This window comes from Protopterus annectens, chromosome 7.part0, assembly GCF_019279795.1.
Source record: "Protopterus annectens isolate FY-2018-M chromosome 7.part0, PAN1.0, whole genome shotgun sequence".
NCBI lineage: Eukaryota > Metazoa > Chordata > Ceratodontiformes > Protopteridae > Protopterus > Protopterus annectens.
Genome location: NC_056739.1, coordinates 593,015,923 through 593,037,301, shown reverse-complemented (window position 1 = coordinate 593,037,301; position 21,379 = coordinate 593,015,923). Strand labels below are relative to the sequence as shown.

Sequence of the window (21,379 nt, the reverse complement as noted above, 5' to 3'; positions counted from 1 at the left end):
CTTCTGGTGAGTATGGGTCTGGCAATTTAGTGAGAGGATTAAAGATACAAGCTGTTAATGAGCTGTGTCCTGCAGTCCGAGGTTTGAGTCCTTTGGTCTCATTTTCTCTACTAACTCTGAGCAAGTAAAGAAGACTCTGATCCTGAAACATTAGCGAAAACTGGCCCCTGTGACTAGTGGATTTACACAGTCAACAAATAAAGTAAAAATTAATTAAGAAATAATCTTCACAGATCATAAAGTGTAGTTATTGTGAGTGGCTCTTTGCTCTTTGTTGATCCTTGTTCAGACAAAAGAGGAATTGTCGAGCTATTTCCATTGATTCACATGTTACATCAAAGAGTTATTTACCGTAACAGAATGAAATAGTGAAACAGTAGGGGTAAGTAAGTTTTCTGTACACCCAAAAATTACATTACATTACATTTGTTTGATGCCAGAAGGTTGGTCAAGGTCAGGAAGGTCTGCCCATAAGCTAATCACCCTTGACATCCACATCCCTCCACCACCCACCAGTAAAGAAACCTCTGTAAAAAAACTGCAAGCCACAAAACCTCCTACAGGTCAAAAGAGCCAATAACTCTGCTGGAGAAGCATTATTCTCCTGCACTATTGCCAAACTCTGGAACTCCCTCCCATCCTCAGTTACCACTGTAACTTCTTACACCCACTTCAAATCCTTACTAAAATCACACTTAAAAACTTGCCAGATATGCAAACCCCCCTCTAATACCATCCACTCCACCCACCCACTGCCTCTCTCTGCCCCCTATCAACAACTTACTCTTAGCAAGCTTGGCTACTCATGTTTCCACCTACCTACCACACAGTACTAACTTCTTGTAGCAACAACTTCTAATGGCTGTTACGTACCTCAAAAACAGATTGTATCAATTGTTCACTGATGAATCTCAACTACATTTGTAACCATGTTGAGTATATGTCACCATATTTTAAAATTGTACTATGTTCTTCAGCTGTTTTACATCTGTTTTATTCTTGTCTTGCGTCCTCAGCTGGACTAATGTCTATATTTTATATGCTATGTTTTTTTTAACTGTATAATGTAAGTACTACTTAATGTGGAGCTTTTCTCCCCGGGCCTCCGCTGAAAACTGACCTGTGTCCAGTCAGACTCTCCCGGTCAACAAATGTAAATAAATAAATAATGCTCTCCCTTCTTATGAACTGATACTGAAATTTAAATACATAGCACTAAATAACACTACTGTCAGTTTTTCCTGTTACAACACATAACATACTACGCAAGTATCTTTCCTCAGCTTCCTGTATTTACTAACAACCACCCTTTTGTATTTACATAGAAACAGCCACACTTTTGTTCCATACAGCCATGATTATTCACTGTCTTAATTTCTTCACTTGTAAATGTTGTATAGCTTAAAGAAATTTGCAAATAGGCATTACCATTGTTTGTTGTCGATCTCTACTCAGTGTTATAAAACTTTTCTTATTTTACTGTCTTGTTCTGTTAATTGCACTGAGTTCTGAAAATAACATTGTCAAACAATTTTTTAACACTGTTTGTCTCTACGAAGTGTTGTAAGAATGGTCATATTTAACTCTTTCTTCTTCTTTATTGCACTGAATTCTGTACTCCTGTGCTGTGAGAGAAAATGGGTCACTGTTATAAGTGTTTTATTTTGGTTAACAAATGCAAAAAAAAAAAAAAAAAAAAAACTGTTTTATCTGGTTGAAGCTGTGAGCAGGTGATTATCCATGAAACATAGTGAAATCAGTTGGTTGTCTACTTTAATGTAGCTAGGGGAAATCTTTCACCTGCCTGCTGTCATCCATTTGGTGGTTGGGCTGCATGCTTTCAGCCTCCTGTCCTAGACCCATTTAGCCATTGAGAAGTACACATTGATGCTAATTTTAAACAACATTGCAATAACAACTGATTTATACTGGACCTCAGTCTGGTCTGGTGTATGTATTCATTCGTTTATTCATTCATTTCAATTTGATAAGTAAGCAAGTGGTCTGGCCATCTGACCTTTTTCAGCCATGACCAGGACTGCACGAATTTTGAGCAAATTCAGTGAAGGTCTACAAAACAAATCAAAGGATCTGATCTACTGCAGTGAGTGCATATACTCTGGCATATAAAAAATTACAGAGGAGCACGTGCTTCTTTTCAAAGCTTCTGTGGAAACAAGTTGTCAGGCTCCAGATAAGAAGAGTAAGTCATTTGAAGGTGAAAAAAATGGCAGATATTCTAGGCCCTTTTAAGACGATGCTAGATGACCATATAAGATTTAAAAGAGTTCTCCATACAAACTTGAATATGGAAGATATGAAGGGATTGTAAATAGCTTTTGATTGACCTAACTTCATTTGTTTATATTTGTGTGTATACCTTTTTATTGTGCCCATTTACCTTTTTCAGCTGAACAGGTAGTGGATCCACATTTGGTGCTGAAGATTGTGGGTTCTATTACCGCACCAGGTACTTAGATTATTTTTTTTCAATACTGGCACTACAGTGCAGCATAAGAGGTTGCTGCATCCAGGTTTGCCATACTTTGGATGAGATGTTAGACCAAGGCCCCATCTACCTCAGTTTGTATTTAGTTCACATAAAAGATCCCACAGCACTTGTCAAAAAAGCAGGGGAAGTTCCCGGGTGTCCTGGCTAAATTTTCCCTAGTTAGTGTGAGTACCACCTATGGTCTCACCTGAAAAAGAGGTCATTGGCCTACTTGGATTAACCCAATCAACAAAAAGTATAAATAAAAAAATATAAATAAGTCATTTGTGACACCACTATAGAGCCCTGTCATAATTTTGTGGAGGTCAAATGAACTCTCTTTGTGAAATGCATGCAGGTCTGTTTGATTATATATTTTGTATTCTGGCTTCATTCATTGTGGAGGCCATCTAACATGATTTACTGCCAAAGCAAAGAATATAGTTACTCTAAAAACAGTGATGTAAATGGCTTTGTTCAGGAGATCCTCAATGCTCTTCTTTTGTAGTATTTGCAGGTAGTGCTTGAGCTTTAGACAGTAACTTTCAGAATCTAGGTTCCCAACCCACAGTCCCAGAATAAAAGTGGACCTTGGAGTATAATCTTAATTTAATCCAAATTGCTATTGCTGATTCAGTCATATTTATTGTTCACATTTCCAGTGATAAGATGATTTTTTATTTCCTTTTAAGTACTCCAGAAAAGTTAACAGAATCTAGTAAAATAATAATATAGCCTTCATTTACTCTAAATAAAAAGAGCCTCAATCTATTTTTAACATTCATCATTCACTTATTTTCTAATTCTGTTCAGGGTCTTCAGGTAAAAATAGGACTGGACTGGGTACCACTCTTATCACAAGACGCACACACATGCTTGTACACACAGCATTGAGTTTAGAGGATCACCACTTCGGCTGTAAGTATGCCTTTGTGATGTGGAATGGAACCGGACACTCCAGTGATATTGCATGTGAGGACAGGAGGTTAAGCAGACTCCACACGTATAGCATTTCACAGAAATGTATTTAGGTTGGAGTGAAGGGGACAGACGCCAAGGGTGCAAGGTGTTACAGGGCACAATCAGCAGTAATGAGGCACTGGCATTATTTCTCTAATTTGCTGTCAGTTCTGTATCACTTACTTCAGTACTTCATGTTTGATATTAGTTCTAGAAAGTGGCTTGTTAAGTTTTCTTGTTTTTTTTTTTTTTTTTTGTGCTCCTCAACTAAGAGTTGAACGATGCACAGAAATGGGACCTGGCTTGTTCCTCAAGATAGGAGAGCTAGTCAGGAGGTATAGAACAAAAAAACATTTTTTTTTGTTCTTTAACTTGAGGGACACCAGATCAGGGAATGGCACTGGGTGCTGTAGGAGCCAGCTACAGTGGTGACACTGCACCTGGAACAAATTGTTGCATTTTTTTTCCAGTATCAGGCATGCAGTTTAACTCAAGTTTCTGAGACTATCTGCAAACTTTCTAACTCTCAGCCCAAGTATAGGCTTATGGCCTTCTGGTGAGTATGGGTCTGGCAATTTAGTGAGAGGATTAAAGATACAAGCTGTTAATGAGCTGTGTCCTGCAGTCCGAGGTTTGAGTCCTTTGGTCTCATTTTCTCTACTAACTCTGAGCAAGTAAAGAAGACTCTGATCCTGAAACATTAGTGAAAACTGGCCCCTGTGACTAGTGGGTTTACACAGTCAACAAATAAAGTAAAAATTAATTAAGAAATAATCTTCACAGATCATAAAGTGTAGTTATTGTGAGTGGCTCCTTGCTCTTTGTTGATCCTTGTTCAGACAACAGAGGAATTGTCAAGCTATTTCCATTGATTCACATGTTACATCAAAGAGTTATTTACTGTAACAGAATGAAATAGTGAAACAGTAGGGGTAAGTAAGTTTTCTGTACACCCAAAAATTACATTACATTTGTTTGATGCCAGAAGGTTGGTCAAGGTCAGGAAGGTCTGCCCATAAGCTATCACCCTTGACATCCACATCCCTCCACCACCCACCAGTAAAGAAACCTCTGTAAAAAACTTCTCTAAAGCCAACTTCATACTACTCAAGTCAGAAGTGACAAACTTCATGACACCCATGCAGACGGGAACTGAAAGTTCGACTGCTGAATCCTACACTAAGGCACTGTACGAGAACATCCACTCATGCATGAATTGTGCCATCCCAAATAGAACCAAGATGCTCTTCTCCAGAAAAAGGAAGCCAATCTGGTGGTTCCCTGCCATAAACAAACTTTACAACAAAAGGAAGAAACTGTTGCAGAAAAGAGGAAAACCCCTGGATGCAAAAACCTTCTTTACCAGCCTCAGTAAGAAGCTGAGATCCCTAATAAAATCCTCCAAAGCTAGTTACGAAAATAAAATTGCCAAAAATTCCAAAGACATCTACAAGGCATTCTATAGCTATGTCAAGAATCTAAATGGCAATGCTCAGATCTGCTCGGAGCTACAACAGAATGGCATTAAATATACTGATCCCAAGGATATTGCCAATATCCTGGCAGATCGATTCAGTGCCAACTTCACCCCCCCTCTCACCCCCTAAAGGCCCATCTCAATACCGAAAGATTGACAAATTCCAGTAATAACGGCCACACAGGTAAAAACTGCACTCTCCAAAGCTAAGAATACAGCATCCATAGGACCAGACAATATCCCGGGCTGTGTACTACATGAACTACAAAATGAACTGGCACCTCACCTAAGTGTCATGTTTAATCATAGCCTCACCTCAAGCTTCGTGCCCACTGAGTGGCTCACAGCTACAGTTATCCCACTCTACAAGGGGGGATCCACCTTGGATCCTGTGAACTACTGTCCCATCAGTCTGACGAGCCTGATCTGCAAGGCCATGGAACGTATTATCATGGAACTTATAAACAAAAACATTGGCAACCTTCAAACACTGGACCCCACCCAGTTTGGGTTCGTGAAGGGCCGATCTTGTCTCCTGAACCTGATTGACTTCTTCGAATCAGTCTCCAGAGCTGTGGATGGGGGTAAGGCAGTCCACACAGCCTATCTGTACCTCGCCAAGGCCTTCAACACCATCCCCCCTCTGGAATCCTAGATAAACGTACTAAGCTGGACATTAATCCCTGCGTCACTTGATGGGTTGCCAACTGGCTTACTGACAGAACCCACACTGTAAAAGTAGCCGACTCCAAATCCAGCGCCAGACAAGTGGAGTACCTCAGGGTTCAGTCCTGGGACCACGCTTGTTTGGCATCTACTTCTCTGAAGTACAGGCCAACACTAAGGGACTCTGGCTAACAAAGTTCACAGATGACTGCAAACTGGGAGCCGTTATTGAATCACCAAATGATGTGGATATTCTACAAAAGGGCCTTACAGAAACAGATGCTTGATGCCAGAGCCATGGACTCAAGCTCAATGCCAAGAAATGTATAGATGTCCTTCAAGGATGCATCTGCAGTCCTAACAAATGGGTTGTCCTGGCCTCAGGCAGCCCTTCGGTCGGCCGGATTCCAAAGTCTGGGTCTGGCCTCGGCTGGTGTCGCACTTCACCAGACGTCATAGCTGCAGTTCTTCGGGTATAAAGGCATCAGCCGACGCCATTTTCCTCAGTTTTTCTTGCCGCGTGGCGCCCGAAGCAGAAGCTGTTCGCAAGTGCCGGTCGGTCAGATCCAGAGATTACTACTACCGAAGACTTCTAAAAGCTAAGTATCCCGTTGGGGACTCTTTCTTGCCTCAGCCAATGTCAGAAAAAGTGAATAACTGTTTAACTTGTGGGAAACAAATACCTCATAAAGACTTCCACTCTTACTGCCTACCTTGTTTAGGCCCAGACCACGACGTAGCAGCTTGTTTAGCCTGTGCTTCTTTCAACCGACGGACGCTTAGACATCGGTCGGAGTTTGCAGAGGAGTTTTTCGGCTCCGCTTTTGCTTATATCATGCCGTCGGAGACTCCGACTTCACATTTAGCTAAAAAGCGTAAGGAAAAGGACCGACACTGGGTCAGCTCCGGTTTCGGCCGAAACCGTGGTTAAGCCAACTGCGAGTGTCTCGGTTTCGGCTGAAACCGAGTCTGCGGTTCTTCCTTTGGCCGAAAACATGCCTCCTACTACCGAGGCCTCTTCTAGCATGGCTGAATCTGCTACTGAAATTCCACCTGCTCTTACAGTTTCTCAGGATTTATCAGATACTATTCCCCTAGATGTATCTACTCCTGCACGTGGAGCTGCTAGGCCCCCTGCATCCATGTCAATTAAGGCCTTTGCCAGGGCTAAAGCAGCTAAATCTTCCAAGGCAGTGCCTACTAAAGCCCCCTCTCACAGGCCTAGCTCTAGTACTCAAATGCTTAGTCTAGCAGAGGATCTCATTTCTTTGATCAGGGGATCCCAGTCTCACCCTGATAGGGTCTCTCAACCCCCTCCAGAGAAGAGGCCTAGAGCAGAACCCCCTGAGCCAGTTTCTACTGATTACTCCTCAGATGAATCAGAAAATACAAACCCTCCTGAGGGCCCTTATTCTCCATATGAGGACTCTGATGCAGAAGACTCCATTCCTTCTGCCTCTCCTCCTGAGGAATTTTCTTTTGGGGAAACCTTGCATGCTATGAGGGAACAATTTCAATGGCAGGGTCAGGATTTCTCAGACTCTAGGAAAAGGCTTAGGACCTTTTTGCATTTGCCACAGCATAGGCCTTTAGCCATTCCTCCAGTACTTACAGTTGTGGATGATGCGTTTAATGATGCTTGTACTGCTCCTGATTCACTCCTCCGGCCCTGCTAAGCCCGACAGATACTACAGGGTTCGGACACACATAATCACTTGTATAAGGCTCCTTTGCAGATCCTGAAACTATTTCACAGGGCCCCAAGGCTGTAGCAGCTACCTCTGCCAAAACCCACTCCCCTCTGAAAGGGAATCTAGGGCCTTGGAGAGATGGGGTAAAAATTTTATACTTCTGCTACTCTTTCGGCTAGGGCCTTAAACTGTCAATTCCACATGATTCAGTATCAGGAATTTATGTTAGATCAGTTATCTAAAAAGTTGTCCTCACCTGAAGCTTTAGATCGAAAGTCTCTTCAGGAAATGGTACATAACATACAGCAGGTCAGTAACCATTCCTTAAAATGTGGCTATGATGCACTGGAGTCTTCCTTTAGATCAGCTATGACTGGTACAGTGATCAGAAGGCATGCATGGTTAAAAGAGCAGTCATTACCAGACCATGTAAAATCAAAGCTCCTAGATGCTCCCATGGATAAACACAATTTGTTTGGCTCTCCTGCACAGCAAGTGCTGAAGAAGGTGGAAGAGAAAGCAAAATCTGTTCAGACAGTCAAGGATTTCTTACAGGTCCAGCCTCCAAGGTTTAGTAGGAACTGGCCTTCCAAGAATTGGTCCTTTCCAGACACCAGCAGAACACAGAGAGGCAGGAATAGGCGCACAAGAGGCAGAGGTCAATCCAGAGGTGCCTACAGGGGCGTCAGTGGCAGCCTAACAACCAGCGTACTGCTGCAGATCCAGCCACTACCACTTCCACAGGACAATCACAGTGACTTGGCTCTGAAGCCGCCTACCAGGGAACAACTAGAAGCACCCTTAGGCGGAAAGCTAGCCTTATTTTCAGTAAACTGGCATTGCATTACAGGAGACAAATGGATTTTACAGACAATAGACAAAGGTTACAGGTTTCACTTCCATACTCTACCAAGGAAGAGAGGAATGCCAAACCTACCTCCAAATCAAATGGCAAGCGCTCTAGAACAAATAGACAACTTAAAAGGATGAGAGCTATAGAAAAGGTACCATCTATGGAACAAGGGCAAGGATTTTACTCCAGACTTTTCCTAGTGCCAAGGAAGGAAAATCAATGGAGACCTATTCTAGACCTGTCCGCTGAACACATACCTCATTGTCCCAAAATTCAAAATGCTGACTCTACAGCAGCTTCTTCCCATGCTGGGCAAGGAGTCTTGGCTGGTAACTCTAGATCTCAAGGAGGCATACCTGCGTCCCCATACGACCAAATTGCAGAAGATACCTCAGATTTCTTGCAGGATCAGAGCATTATCAATTCTCAGCATTGCCTTTTGGCTTATCTACTGCCCAGAGTATTCACGAAATGCCTGGCATCAGTAATTGCTCATTGCAGGCTCCAGGGAATTCAAATTTACCCTTACCTGGACGACTGCCTGTTACAAGCGGACAACAGAGACAAATTAACAAAAGACTTGAAAAGGGTCATTCATCTACTGCAAGCCTTGGGATACACAGTCAATATAAAAGTCAAGGCTGTTGCCATCCCAAAGGATAACCTTCTTGGGTGCGGAACTGGACACATCAAATCAAATGGCATCCCTCACAGCAGAAAAACAAAAGCACCTTCCACTCTACTTCATGGCATTAACAACGCAGAACCAGCTTACAGCAAGGAAAATCCTGCAAGCCCTGGGTTACATGGCATCCTGCATAATATTGATCCCACATGCCAGACTGCATATGAGGAAGTTGCAATGGTACCTCAGGAATTTATGGTCTCAGCACAAGCACAGCCTAGAAACCCAAATTCCAATAATTCCATGCCTGAAGCAAGAATTCCGATGGTGGGCTCAGGCCTGTCAGTTGAACAAAGGACTGCCCTTCCACAGCCCTCAACCAAGCCAGACTATCACCACAGACGCCTCAGACCTCGGTTGGGGAGCACACATGCTGGACAAATGCATACAAGGCTTATGGACTCAAGACCAGCTAAACCTACACATAAACCAAAAAGAGATGCTGGCAGTAAAACTGGCAATTCAGTCATTCAGCCCGTTTCTCCAACAGGGACAATTGCTGATAAGGACGGACAACACCACAGTTATGTGGTATATCAACAAACAGGGAGGCACACATTCATATCCTCTATGCCGGATGGCAATGGATCTCTGGAATGTGGCCCTAAGCCTCAACATACAGCTCAAGGCAATATTTGTGCCAGGAAAAGAAAACATACTAGCAGACATCTTAAGCAGGACTACCACGGATGCCCACGAATGGATGCTGCATCCAGACATCTTCAAATCCATCACAAGGAAATGGGGACTACCAGAAATAGACTTATTAGCATCTCCACACAATCACCAATTGAAAAAATTCTGCACAAGGACATACCTCCCATTTTTTAGGAAGGTGGACTCCCTATCTTTCAGTTGGAAAAACCTGACAGCATATGCATTCCCACCTCTTCCTTTGATGCACAAGGTGCTATTGAAGATCAAAAAAGACCACCCAAGGATCATCCTGATAGCTCCAGACTGGCCGAGGCAGCACTGGTACCCACTACTGAGGAGTATGTCTCGGGAACTCGCATGGCCTCTACCCCTGGTTCCTTTACTGCTAACACAGAATAACTTCAAAACCCTGCATCCGAACCTGAAAACACTGCAGCTAGCTGCTTGGAGCATTGCATGAGACAAAATAACCCAGATTTATCTCAAAGGGTTAAAAGACATTATCTTGGAAGCTCGCAGACCCTCAACAAGAAAAACTTACTCAGCGAAATGGAAAAGATATCTCTTTTGGAGTGCAGCAAAGGGCAAAATGTAGCACTGGTAAACATAGCTAACATCCTGGAATACTTAGCAGAACTTTTCCACAATGGCCTATCTTACTCCTCCATTAAGATTCATGCGTCAGCTATTTCAGCAGAATACAACATGGATCCTCCAGTCTTCTCTCATCCTCTACTCAAGCAGTTTCTGAGAGGAATCAAAAATGTAAAGCCTCCAAGGAAGCCACCATTGCCTACATGGGACTTGAACTTTGTACTAGAAAAGTTGACACTTCCCCCTTTTGAACCAGCAGCAACAGCAGAATTACAGTACTTATCATGGAAAACTGCTTTCCTGCTTGCAATCACTTCAGCAAGAAGGGTTTCTGAATTACAGGCATTAATGGCAGTGCAACCCTTCCTTATCTTCCATCAGGATAGAGTGTCCATGAGAACTAATCCTACCTTTATGCCAAAGGTGGTCTCCAGGGTATCTTTAAACCAAGCAATCCACCTACCTACATTCTTCCCCAACCCACAGAACAGGGAGAAAGACTGCTGCATACCTTGGATGTGCATAGGCAATTGCTACTACCTGGACAGAACCAAGAACAATAGAAAAACTGACCAGCTTCTGGTAGCATATGCCACAGGAATGGAAGGAAAAGCAATTTCAAAACAGACAATCTCAAAATGGATAGGAAATTGCATTAGATTTTGTTATTCTTATCATGGAAAGGCAACTCCAGAAAATATCAGACCTCACTCCACAAGGGCTACAGCCACTACTACAGCTTTTTTACGAGGAGTGGCTACAAAAGACATTTTAGAGGCTGCTACTTGGAGCTCCGTGAATACATTTGCCAAGCATTATAATCTACCCTTATACTCCAGATCCCGAGCAGGTTTTGCCACTGCTGTTTTACAAGGGATCTTAGCTACACCATAATCTAGTTAGGGCCTCCTCCCCCAGTTTGGCTATGGTATTCTACCCATTTGTTAGGACTGCAGATGCATCCTTGAAGGACATAGTACAGTTTTGTACCTACCATAAATGTAGATGTCCGAGAGGTATGCATCTGCAGTCAGGATTACCCACCCTCCTTCCCCTCTGTGGTACTCCTAGGGTATTTGCCCATCTTGTAGCTAGCTGGGGGAATCTATTATGGTGTATTTGTTTGTATATATGTATATACATGTTTATTTCTATTTGCTCTCTGTTGTTTGGAAACATTTGCATTTATCCAAATTTAGCCTTCCTAGAGGGCATCTGGCATCTGGGGCAAGAAACACTGAGGAAAATGGCGTCGGCTGATGCCTTTATGCCCGAAGAACTGCAGCTATGACGTCGGGTGAAGTGCGACACCAGCCGAGGCCAGACCCAGACTTTGGAATCCGGCCGACCGAAGGGCTGCCTGAGGCCAGGACAACCCATTTGTTAGGACTGCAGATGCATACCTCTCGGACATCTACATTTATGGTAGGTACAAAACTGTACTTTATCCCCTTTGGGAAAAAACATGTACCCGTGAATTACCACATAGGTGGCAGTACACTAAACACCAAAAGTGTGATAAGAGACTTAGGGACGCAGGTGGACAGTGCTGTCACCTTCGATAACTACATCGCCACAACAGTCAGGAAATCCTTCTGTGTAGCACACCTCATCACTAAGGGCTTTTCATCCAGAAAAATAGGTCATTGTCCCACTGTATTCATCCCTTATTAGACCCATTATAGAATACAACGCCCCGTTTGGTATGTACCTCTCAAAACATCTGCAACAACTGGAAAGGCAGCAGAAATACCTCACTAAAAGAATCACAAGCCAAAAGCAGATGCCCTATGCTGACCGTCTAAAAAAACTCCAGCTATACTCTGTCGCATATTGTCTACTCAGAGGCGATCTCTGCTTAACGTACAAGGCCATGTCAAACCCAGAGCTGTTGGACGTGCTACACTTAAGGAAATCCAAATCCCTCAGAGCCACATGCTCCAGGGATCTAAACCTTGTCATCACTATAAACAAAACATGCTGAAGGGATAAGTTCCTGACCCAGAGACTCCCCAGACTCTGGAATAGACTGCCCATACATGTCAAGCAGAGTGCCTCTTTGGCCCTCTTCAAAAGGAACCTTGATGATTGGATGGGAGATAGGAAATTCACTCCGAGGATCACGTCAGTCACCCTGCTAGACAGGGGTCCAGGGAAGTAAATATTGTCGGAAGAAATAGCCAGGGATTGTTATGGCTAGGCTTGTATAGGCCCTAGGGCCGATAGCCTAGTACCAACTTATGAGAGAGTAAGTCTATCTGGTCTTCCCTCCAAGTGCCCCAGTTTTCTACCTCTGCTTGTTTCCTGTCTACACCTTTATCCTTTTTTAACCTGTCCCGTGCCACCTTGAATGTCTCTGTGAATTCTCTGTCTAACAATGGTTCTCAACTTTTTCCATAAAAGTACTTTTACTGATTCAGGGAATCACTTTCTCTTCAGTCTTTTGTTTGTGTCCCCTCCTTCTCCCTCTGTTCTTCCTGTTCAGAGTGATCCGCCCACATCTCCCTGACATGATCTTGCATATTAGTATGATGCCTCCTGTCTCTTCTGATTTCAAGTGAGAAGAGCTCACTTCTCCCAAACTTGTCAGTTTAGACTGGGGAGACCATCATATTCTCAACCCTCTATCTAACATATTTCCCTGGTAAATTTCTTATGAATTCTTTCCATCCACCAGCCGGATGTCTTTTTCATTAAATGACCTCTGCAACTGCATATAGTACTCTTCTGGTTCCTTGCATTAGTGGGTATAGAGTCATGACTGTGACCTAGATTGCCAAATTCCGATTAGCATCTTAGTTACAGGAAGTGCTAAGTGGGGGTTGGGGGTTTGAAAAGGAGTACCAGTTGTTGATTTGCCCATTTCAGGAGGAAATGTTGAGTTACTGTGTGCTGGCATGCCCCACTGTTATGGAGGTAGTGTCATGATTGCATTTCAGCTTGTCATATTGTCATGGACAGGGCTAAAGCTGATTGACACAATGTGTAGTGATGCATATGATGCTAGTGACAACTCCACCCAGTTAAGGTTCATTTCCCCTAACTAGCAAAAAAAATCCAGTATGCAGCTGTGTGTGGATGGCACCATACTGGTGCAACCTTATTTCCTGTTCTCCTCCACCAACACTTCCATTCAGTGATGTCCTCCCCACTCCATTTTGGTAAGTCAGTCAGGTGTTTGGGAGGAATTAAAATGGAAGATTGAGGTGTGACTTATTGAACACAGCTGATAATTGACAGCCAGAAGAGATGAAAAAAAAGTGTTATCTAATAAAGGCACTGTACAGTACATACATTACTACTTTGTTTTTGGAATGTTTCCATCTGAGGATACATCCTTTGGTGATCCATTCCAAGTGGGATCACCACCCCCAGATACTTTGTTTGATGTACTGCTGTGATTCAGTTTCACTTAGCTGACACTTCACACCAGGGTTGTTGTGGTACATGTGCAGTACATTGCATTTGTTTGAGTAAAACCCCAGTTGACACCTTGATGCCAATTTGTTCAGTCTTTTCAGATCCTTCTGTAGATCCTTTGCATTGTCAACAAATTGATCCTGTTCTCTATTCTTAGGTTCACTGGTAGCTAGTAGGCAATAGGTCCATTAGAACATTTGAAGGTGCCACTATTACTTCCACTGTATGGTCTCCCCACCCATAAAGAGCAGGGTTTGGCGAGACTTGGGATGACTTTATACTTCCCTGTACACTCACCAAGGTTATTTTTAAATAGATGTAAGGAAGGGCATGCCTACACTTTGTTGAGGAACTTGTCTCTGAGCATCTTTGTGTAAACTGGCAGTGCACCCTAGTGGGTTTTTAACTTTTCCCCTCTGTAGTGTAACTGTAGTGTTGTTATATAAGTGTTGCAGGGCCTGCCCTCCCACACTGAGGTGCAAGAAGGTTCAACCTGTACAAAAACGATTTCTTTCTGTTTTTTTTTTTTGGTTTGTTACACTTTATGAAGTGTGACTTATTTTCTGATGACTTGGCCAAACATAGTGTTAGCAGTTAGGCATCTGCTTTGTCTGATATGGAATTGAAGCTATGGAAGCTTATTTTCACGGGTAGAAAATTCTCTGGGAAAGATATCTATCACACCAACAGATTTTATTTCCTACAATCTAAATTTAGGTCCCCTGAAGTGGATATTTGTGATGCTGCAAGTTTTACAAACATGTAAGAGATTAACTAGAGCAAGATTGTTTGTTGTCATGTAGACCAGGCAAATGTCACCTTCCAGAAGTTGAAAGAGAGAGAGAGATCGGATTGGTAGGGCATTTAGTAATCCTATATAACTTTGGGAGCTCATACCTGAGATTTTCTTTGTTAGGAAACATTGAAATTTTTCTAGTTGGTGATGTGTCTGGTTAGATACATGCCAAAGTGGGGCATTATATTCCAGTATAAACCTGAGGAGGAAGAAGTATAGAGGAACAATGACTTATTTTGACCTGGAAGATATGCTTGTAGCAAATAGCTGAGTGTAGAAGGATGTCCTAATGATCCTTGATACATTGTGGTCAAAGGAGAGTTCATTGTCCATTAATATGGCCCATTCTCTGTATCTGTTTAATCCATTCTCAAAGCTCAACTTTGATAAAGCATGTGTCTTTGAATTGCACTTGAGCTGCACTTGTTTGCAGCCTGCTGTCTACCCTCTGTTCATGCTTTCTTTATTTTCTGATGCAGTCTGAGGTCTCTGGTTCTAGTGTTAGCTGAGCTGTTTTGCCTTATTGAGATAAAAGAGGTCAGGGACCACCAGATTTTATGATGATGATGATGATGATGATGTGATAGACAAGGTTCAGATCCCCTCCCTGCTCAAGGAGTCTATAGGACTGAAAGTGCAGGGAGAGGACCTTCAGCCTGTCTTGGTAACTAAGATTCTTGAGACCAGAGATCCTTTTAGTTGGGAGCCTCAGGGGCTTTTTGAATTTAATATGTCCAGTGAGATACATTCCAAAGGAAGCATTGTACTCCATAATGGATTTGATACGTGTTGAATATAGGGGAGCAATAACATCTTTGGATCTAGACAAATTTATTCTGGCTATTAGTTGTACTAAGTAGAATAGTTTCTTAACTAATGGGTCCCAGACTGTCTTTTAATTTTGTAAGCGGGTGTTAAATATATTGTATGTTGTGCGTAGTGTATTTTTTTGTCCAAAAAGAAACAATGCTACACTTTGTAGAGCTTGGTTTAAACCCATTAAACACCATTGATAATACACCAGTATTAACCAAGGTAGACTCTTTCTGAAGGGTACAGTTGTATAAAAATCCAGAAGTGTCTGAGTAGAAGGCAGAAATGTTGAAAGACTAGCCAGTTTCAAATTACTAGGACTTGACACCTGCCACCACCATATAGCCAACAGAAACACTAATACCAAGCCTAAAATATTAAGACTAATCATCACAGTGTTAGATGTGAGCAGTATCCTGTTATATAATGTTGTCAATGTCCAGCACATGTGTGATCATGAATAGTTACTTCAACGCTTAGTCACAGAGCAGTCATCAGAACTTTCTGAAAATCTTGGTAGATCATCTGAATTTTATTGGATCTGTTTTCGTGATTACCTCCAACAATAAGTTATTCAAAAGGAATCATTAAGTTGAAAATGTAAGATAATGAGAAGCTCAGTCAAACTTGTAAGGTATCAGTATGCTAGACTAAACACTTCAGCCTTTTATATATATATATATATATATATATATATATATATATATATATGTATGTGTGTGTGTATATATATATATATATATATATATATATATATATATATATATATATATAGCCATATATATCTTGAATTCTGTTAAGAGAGAATGATAAAATGTAGGTAGCATAGAATCAAGTTTATTTTAAATATTCATCAGGTAGAAAAAAATATAATGAAGAAATGTATTTCAGTAATGGAAAAAAAGTGAATTAATTATTCAAGGAGGCTAAGACTGGTTATGGTTACTGTTTGAAATGCTGAGACTTGCAGTGCTGCTTTCCGGAATGTGGAGACTGAATGCCTAATCCCTCATGTTGTTAATTTATACTTTGCATACATCAAGATTACTTCTGAAGGAAGTTAATGATGGGTTTAGATTATAAAAGAGCATCGTATTCCAGGACTTGAAAGGCAGTGTGTGATGTATCAATTAAATATTATTTATTTATAGTATACGGCTCCTCCGTTTGGTGTCACATCCCTCCACTGTTGTGTTCCAGGCATAAATTGTCACCTATAACTCTTTCAGATATTGCCTTATAGACCATACAGAGGTCACTTATAAATTGCAGAATATGTGGCGGTTACTGAAACCTTTCCAAATGATTTAACATTTCCAAATCTGTGTTTTTTTCGGGTTAGATTTTGTTGTACATTTTTAAGTCATTTCAGGTTACTTGCTCAAGAGTACTTAATGCAGCATTTTATTCTGTTATGGATCAAATCAGTGAGGTATAAAGTGGTATAATGATCTCACAGCCTGGAGTGATTAGACATTGCCTTTTATAATTAGATGGGCTATACAATATACTTTTCTGACTTTGGTGGGTTTGTGCAGGTTAGAATTTAATTTGTCTACTGCTGTCCCTAGGTGTTTAATAATGGCATTCATTGTATGATTTGTCCATTTATTTTGTAATGCAAACATATACCCCCCCAATCTCATGCTGCTTTTTTTTTTTACTGACATTAATTATACAGTAATTACTACTGCAACAGGTATGTATTTTTACAGTTAGTCTTAGAAAGCTTCAGCATCTTTTGCCATTGAAGTAATCATGTTATCGTTTTTACAGTAATCGGCATATCTGGTTATCCAGAGCCAGTTTTCCAGTTTTATGTCTGTGGAAAAAATCTCAAAAATGTAGCAACAATACAGAGCCTGTGGGACACCTTTGGTAACACAGGACAGACATTTGAACCTCCCCCTGACTTGTTAGGTCCTATTGTTTAACCAGTATTCTACCCAGTGAGCTGTAATATTCTGTTATGTGGAATAGTGTTGAATGTCTTAGCAATGTGAGGATAAGCAGGCATATGCTCCAAGTTGCTTATGAAATGCTGGTGTTACATCTTCAGATAATTCTACATGATTCAAATTAAAAGTGCACAGACTTATACTCTTTCATACATAGCATGGTCCCAGAAATGCTATGCCCTTATTTCTGTTGCATTGGGTATTACCAAGACAACAACTGGAATAATGTGTGCAGTTCTGGAAGTTGTGCAGGGAATGGGAAGGTGGGCTAATGAAAGTGTGCAGTGCATACTCACCAAAATGGAACAGAGGAGCTCAGATACAAGAGAAGTAAACTTCTGTCATGTGTACATCACAAGAGAAAGAGGGATGTGATCTGGTTGCACCATATCTTCTGGCACAAAATGGTTAGTTATTGTTCAGAAGGAATGACAAAGGAGTAAAAAAGGAGACCTGGTGATAGTTGGAGGGTGTTTCAAGTTGGAAGTAGTACTTCACACATAAAGCATAAAGGCCCTGGAATATACTGCCTGATGCACTGACACAGAGCAGGCCACCTGAGAGATTTCAGAGTTGCTTAGGATAAAGCAAGGAGAAAAGGAGACAAGAAATGTGGAGGGAAAGCTGCAACCTTTGAACAGTAGACTGACCTAACAGGTCAAAAGAGTTCTTCCCTTACTATATTGATAATACATTTGTTCTTTCACAAGGAATATGTTGAAATAAGAGTACAGGTCACATTTGTTCCCATGTTTTTACTTTTATTTTTTATACAGTTTGTCTTTTACAATGCAAATTAAAACATAGGAGAGAGTACTGCATGCCTTGGGTATGCATAGAGAGCTACATTATTAGCTATGCCATGCTTTTTCAACCTGTCCTTCTGATAAGTTTTTATTGGAGTGTCTGTAATGAAGCATTTTGTTTCCAAGTGGTCGTGTAGTGTTACTGTGTACTGACAAGTAATGCCATGAGAGTTTAGGACCAGCTTTACAAGAGTTCTCTGAACTAATGCAACCTTTATCGGAAACATATTTATTCAGAATATTTTTTTATACATACGTTCATTATGTATTACAGTGCAGATATGGTGTCAAAGTACAGGACAGATTTCAAAAGGGTCCTTCACCATGGCATCATTTGAGAACCCATGTCCAGAGCAAAGTTTCTTAAGTTTCAGTTTAATGCTTGGGACTTTGCTCAAAAATGCTACCTGGTGCAAGGGCCCTACTTAAAGTAAGTTTGTATAGTATTTTAAAGATCTCACCATAGCAGCACATGTTCAGAGTAAAGATGTGGAGAGAAAAAAAAGGTTCTTCTCAAAGGCGGTAAAAAAAAAAAAAAAAAAGCTGGTCACCACTGCAACTGTGCACATCTGTTAAGCTGCTTGCTAAAACAGTAACAAGCAGCTTGCTACACTAACTACCATGCACACACACTCACATAACTGCTTCAGAACATCGGCCAAACTGTTGGTATTAATTTATGGTAATTCTGATTCTGCAGTCCCGCACCATTGACAACTCCTGACAGGCTTGAGCCCTTCACTCCACGCTTGTTACTGGTCTGGCAGAAAGTGTCACTATCTATCCCTTCTTCCATGTTAACATTTTAAAAATCAAAGGACAAATGATTACGAAGAGATGTTTTTATGGCAGTTACATTTTTTTCTTCCTTATCACTTTTGTAACCTTAACAGATTGAATATACTCTGATGCTCTGTTTCCTAGCTTGCAGAGAAGAACTAGAGAAAGAATGCAGCTCTGACCCATTTTATACTGATGTATGCATGTACCACAGTCAACAGTGAGGGGGTATAACTTCATGTATGGACACTGCTTCTTACAGAAATAGTCTGCTGACCGATGCAGGAATGGAAGGAAAGCCCTGTAGATAGGAAGGACCACTACATTATTTTGTTCTAATGGGATCAAGATCCACACATCCCATGGATTGGTAAGAGTGTTACTACCCCTCATTCCTGCCCAAGTTGCCTAATCTGCCTATTTTCTCCACTCTTGAAAGAGTTTGGTAGTAGGGACTGGGCCAGGTTTTAGTTCTGACAGATTAGCCTACCCACCCTTCTTGGAGCTTTCCCCTCTCTCTGGTGGCTGTTTTGAATTCTAGTTAATGTTGTGGAAAATGTACCTGTGCACGTTAACTTTCCTATCTGATGTGCATGCACAAGGTAGTATATACTTGGCAGGCCCATGCTCCCCAGTGCTTCCTGTTGGCATCTCCCAAATGGCAGACCAGAACTACCTCCCAACCCCAGAATAGCAAGCCAGCACCATCTGCTCATTTGCATTCTTCCCACCTTGACTTTTCCAGTTCTCAAGCAGCTAATCAAACTTGGTTCATATGTAAGGCTTCATCCTTCTACACCACAGAGTCGGTGCTGTTAGTCTTTTTTTTTCTGTCAGAGACCTTATGTTGTGGTGAGTGCTTTATATATTTCTACTGTATCCCATGTGAAAGTCCCTTATCATGTTGTTTTCCTTTTTCCAGCTTCTTGGAGAGGGCAACCAGCGAAGTTTCCAAGCACTGTATACAGCCAATCAGATGGTGAACATGTGTGATGTCCAAGATCATACCACCTTTCCTGCTGTACACAAAATGGCTAGTGCCTTTTTTAGCCAGAAGAATGGATACAGTCAGCATATAGTACATGCCATGGGACACTGTCACATTGATTCAGGTTAGATTTTATGTGTACATGTATGTATTTACTTATGTTTGGTTACCAGGGTAGTGCACTGAACTCAGCTGACTAATTACAGGCACAGCTACTTGAGTACTTCAGAGATGGAGGACAAATAAAAAAACAAGTTACAGTATCACAAATAAGAATAAACAATACTTTATACATTATTTACAAATGTTAGGGTGTATTTGGCTGTATTTGGCTATACAGAACTTGTAGAGACGTGAAGTATGAGAGAAAAGAGAAATTGAGAGCTTAAAGAGAGCATAGTTGTATGATGATGTAATTTGTCCATCTTGAAAGAGATGTACTGGTATTGTTTTAGGAGATGTACATTTTGTTGGGTACGGTATGTTCCATATGCACAAAATAGTTGTTTTTTTGAACAAGAAACATCTTTATTAAACTGTCATATATGACAGGCCATATTACATTTATATAAATGGCAGCAAACCATAGTGACACAATCTCAGTAGCAAACGTTATACATTCCAAACTGTGCGACACAGTTGTAGCTGCAAACATTATACATCATTTCCAACATGTCTGATCATTGTAAGTCAGCCATTACATAGCTCATTCAAATCCTGCCTTCTTTTAAACTGCATTCCTCCTCTGCTTGTATTAATCCCACAGTTCCCATGTTTCCTATGTAATTTGCTACTATTCTTTCCTAAAGATGCCAGTTCCAGTTGTTTTAACTAGTAAAGTGACTTTGATTTTCATTTTCTAGTAATTGCTTTTTTGACGCAAGGTAATTGATTATTGCTCCCAAAAGTGAAGATGAGGGAAGGCAAATTAAATACACTGTTTTGTCAATTTGTTGGCATAAAATTGCCTCTGCATTTGCAACCTTGGAGACCAGTTTTCGTTTAGTAGACAGGATCCTGGAAGTTTAGCTATTTGAGGATGGCATGGCTAGTGACCAGTTCTCCTACGTCTAGGGAAAAGATTGGGGGAGGGGTCTGTGCCACTTGGCAGTCTCCTGTAGAAGGCTATGGAGTATATTGTTGTAAGAAACAAATAGGGCAGTACAGACTGGCATCTATGGTGGAGCATGCATAAGGAAGTTCATCCAGAAATACCTGAACTGTCATCACTTCATCCTGTGGAATAGGAACAGAAATGGCTAGTGTCATCAAGTGCTTGATTCTCTGTACTGTGGCTCTGTGTGGTCATTGGCAAACTAATCCTGTATGAGAGAGAGAGAGTTGATGTAGTGTGCTACTCCAGCAAAGATGGGAAAGGAATGAATGGGTCATTATGGCACAGCAGCTACTACATGCTCCAGCTATTGAGTGCAGAAAAAAATCTGCAGGTACTAATGAGGACTATGTGAAGGATGAGGTTGATAAGGAAGGTGTTTACTTCAGAGATGATGTCACTTGAATGGAGAAAGCTTTCATCACAGGTGTAATTCTCTAAAGTTTGCTCTTAAATATTGCTGTGATGTTCTGTACTGGTGACAAAAATATACTTGGGGTCTGTGTTTTCAGTTCTTGCTGTCTGTTTTTATTAGAAGGGGAGACAAAGGCCATTATGAGCAGGTCATAGTCTACCTTCAGTTTAGTGTCAGTGATGCAGCGAGTAGCAAATTCACCTGTGGTGCAGAAA

General features: G+C 41.3%; 1 protein-coding gene across 1 annotated transcript in view; it reads left to right on the top strand.

Moving 5' to 3' along the window:
• Window positions 1-21,379, top strand: part of MAN2C1 (mannosidase alpha class 2C member 1) — a 1,630,015-nt gene that overhangs the window by 322,662 nt on the left and 1,285,974 nt on the right. Inside the window, exon 6 of the mRNA XM_044077185.1 lies at window positions 19,570-19,759. Within this exon, the coding sequence (XP_043933120.1) occupies window positions 19,570-19,759 (190 nt within the window). The remainder of the gene's footprint in view (window positions 1-19,569; window positions 19,760-21,379) is intronic.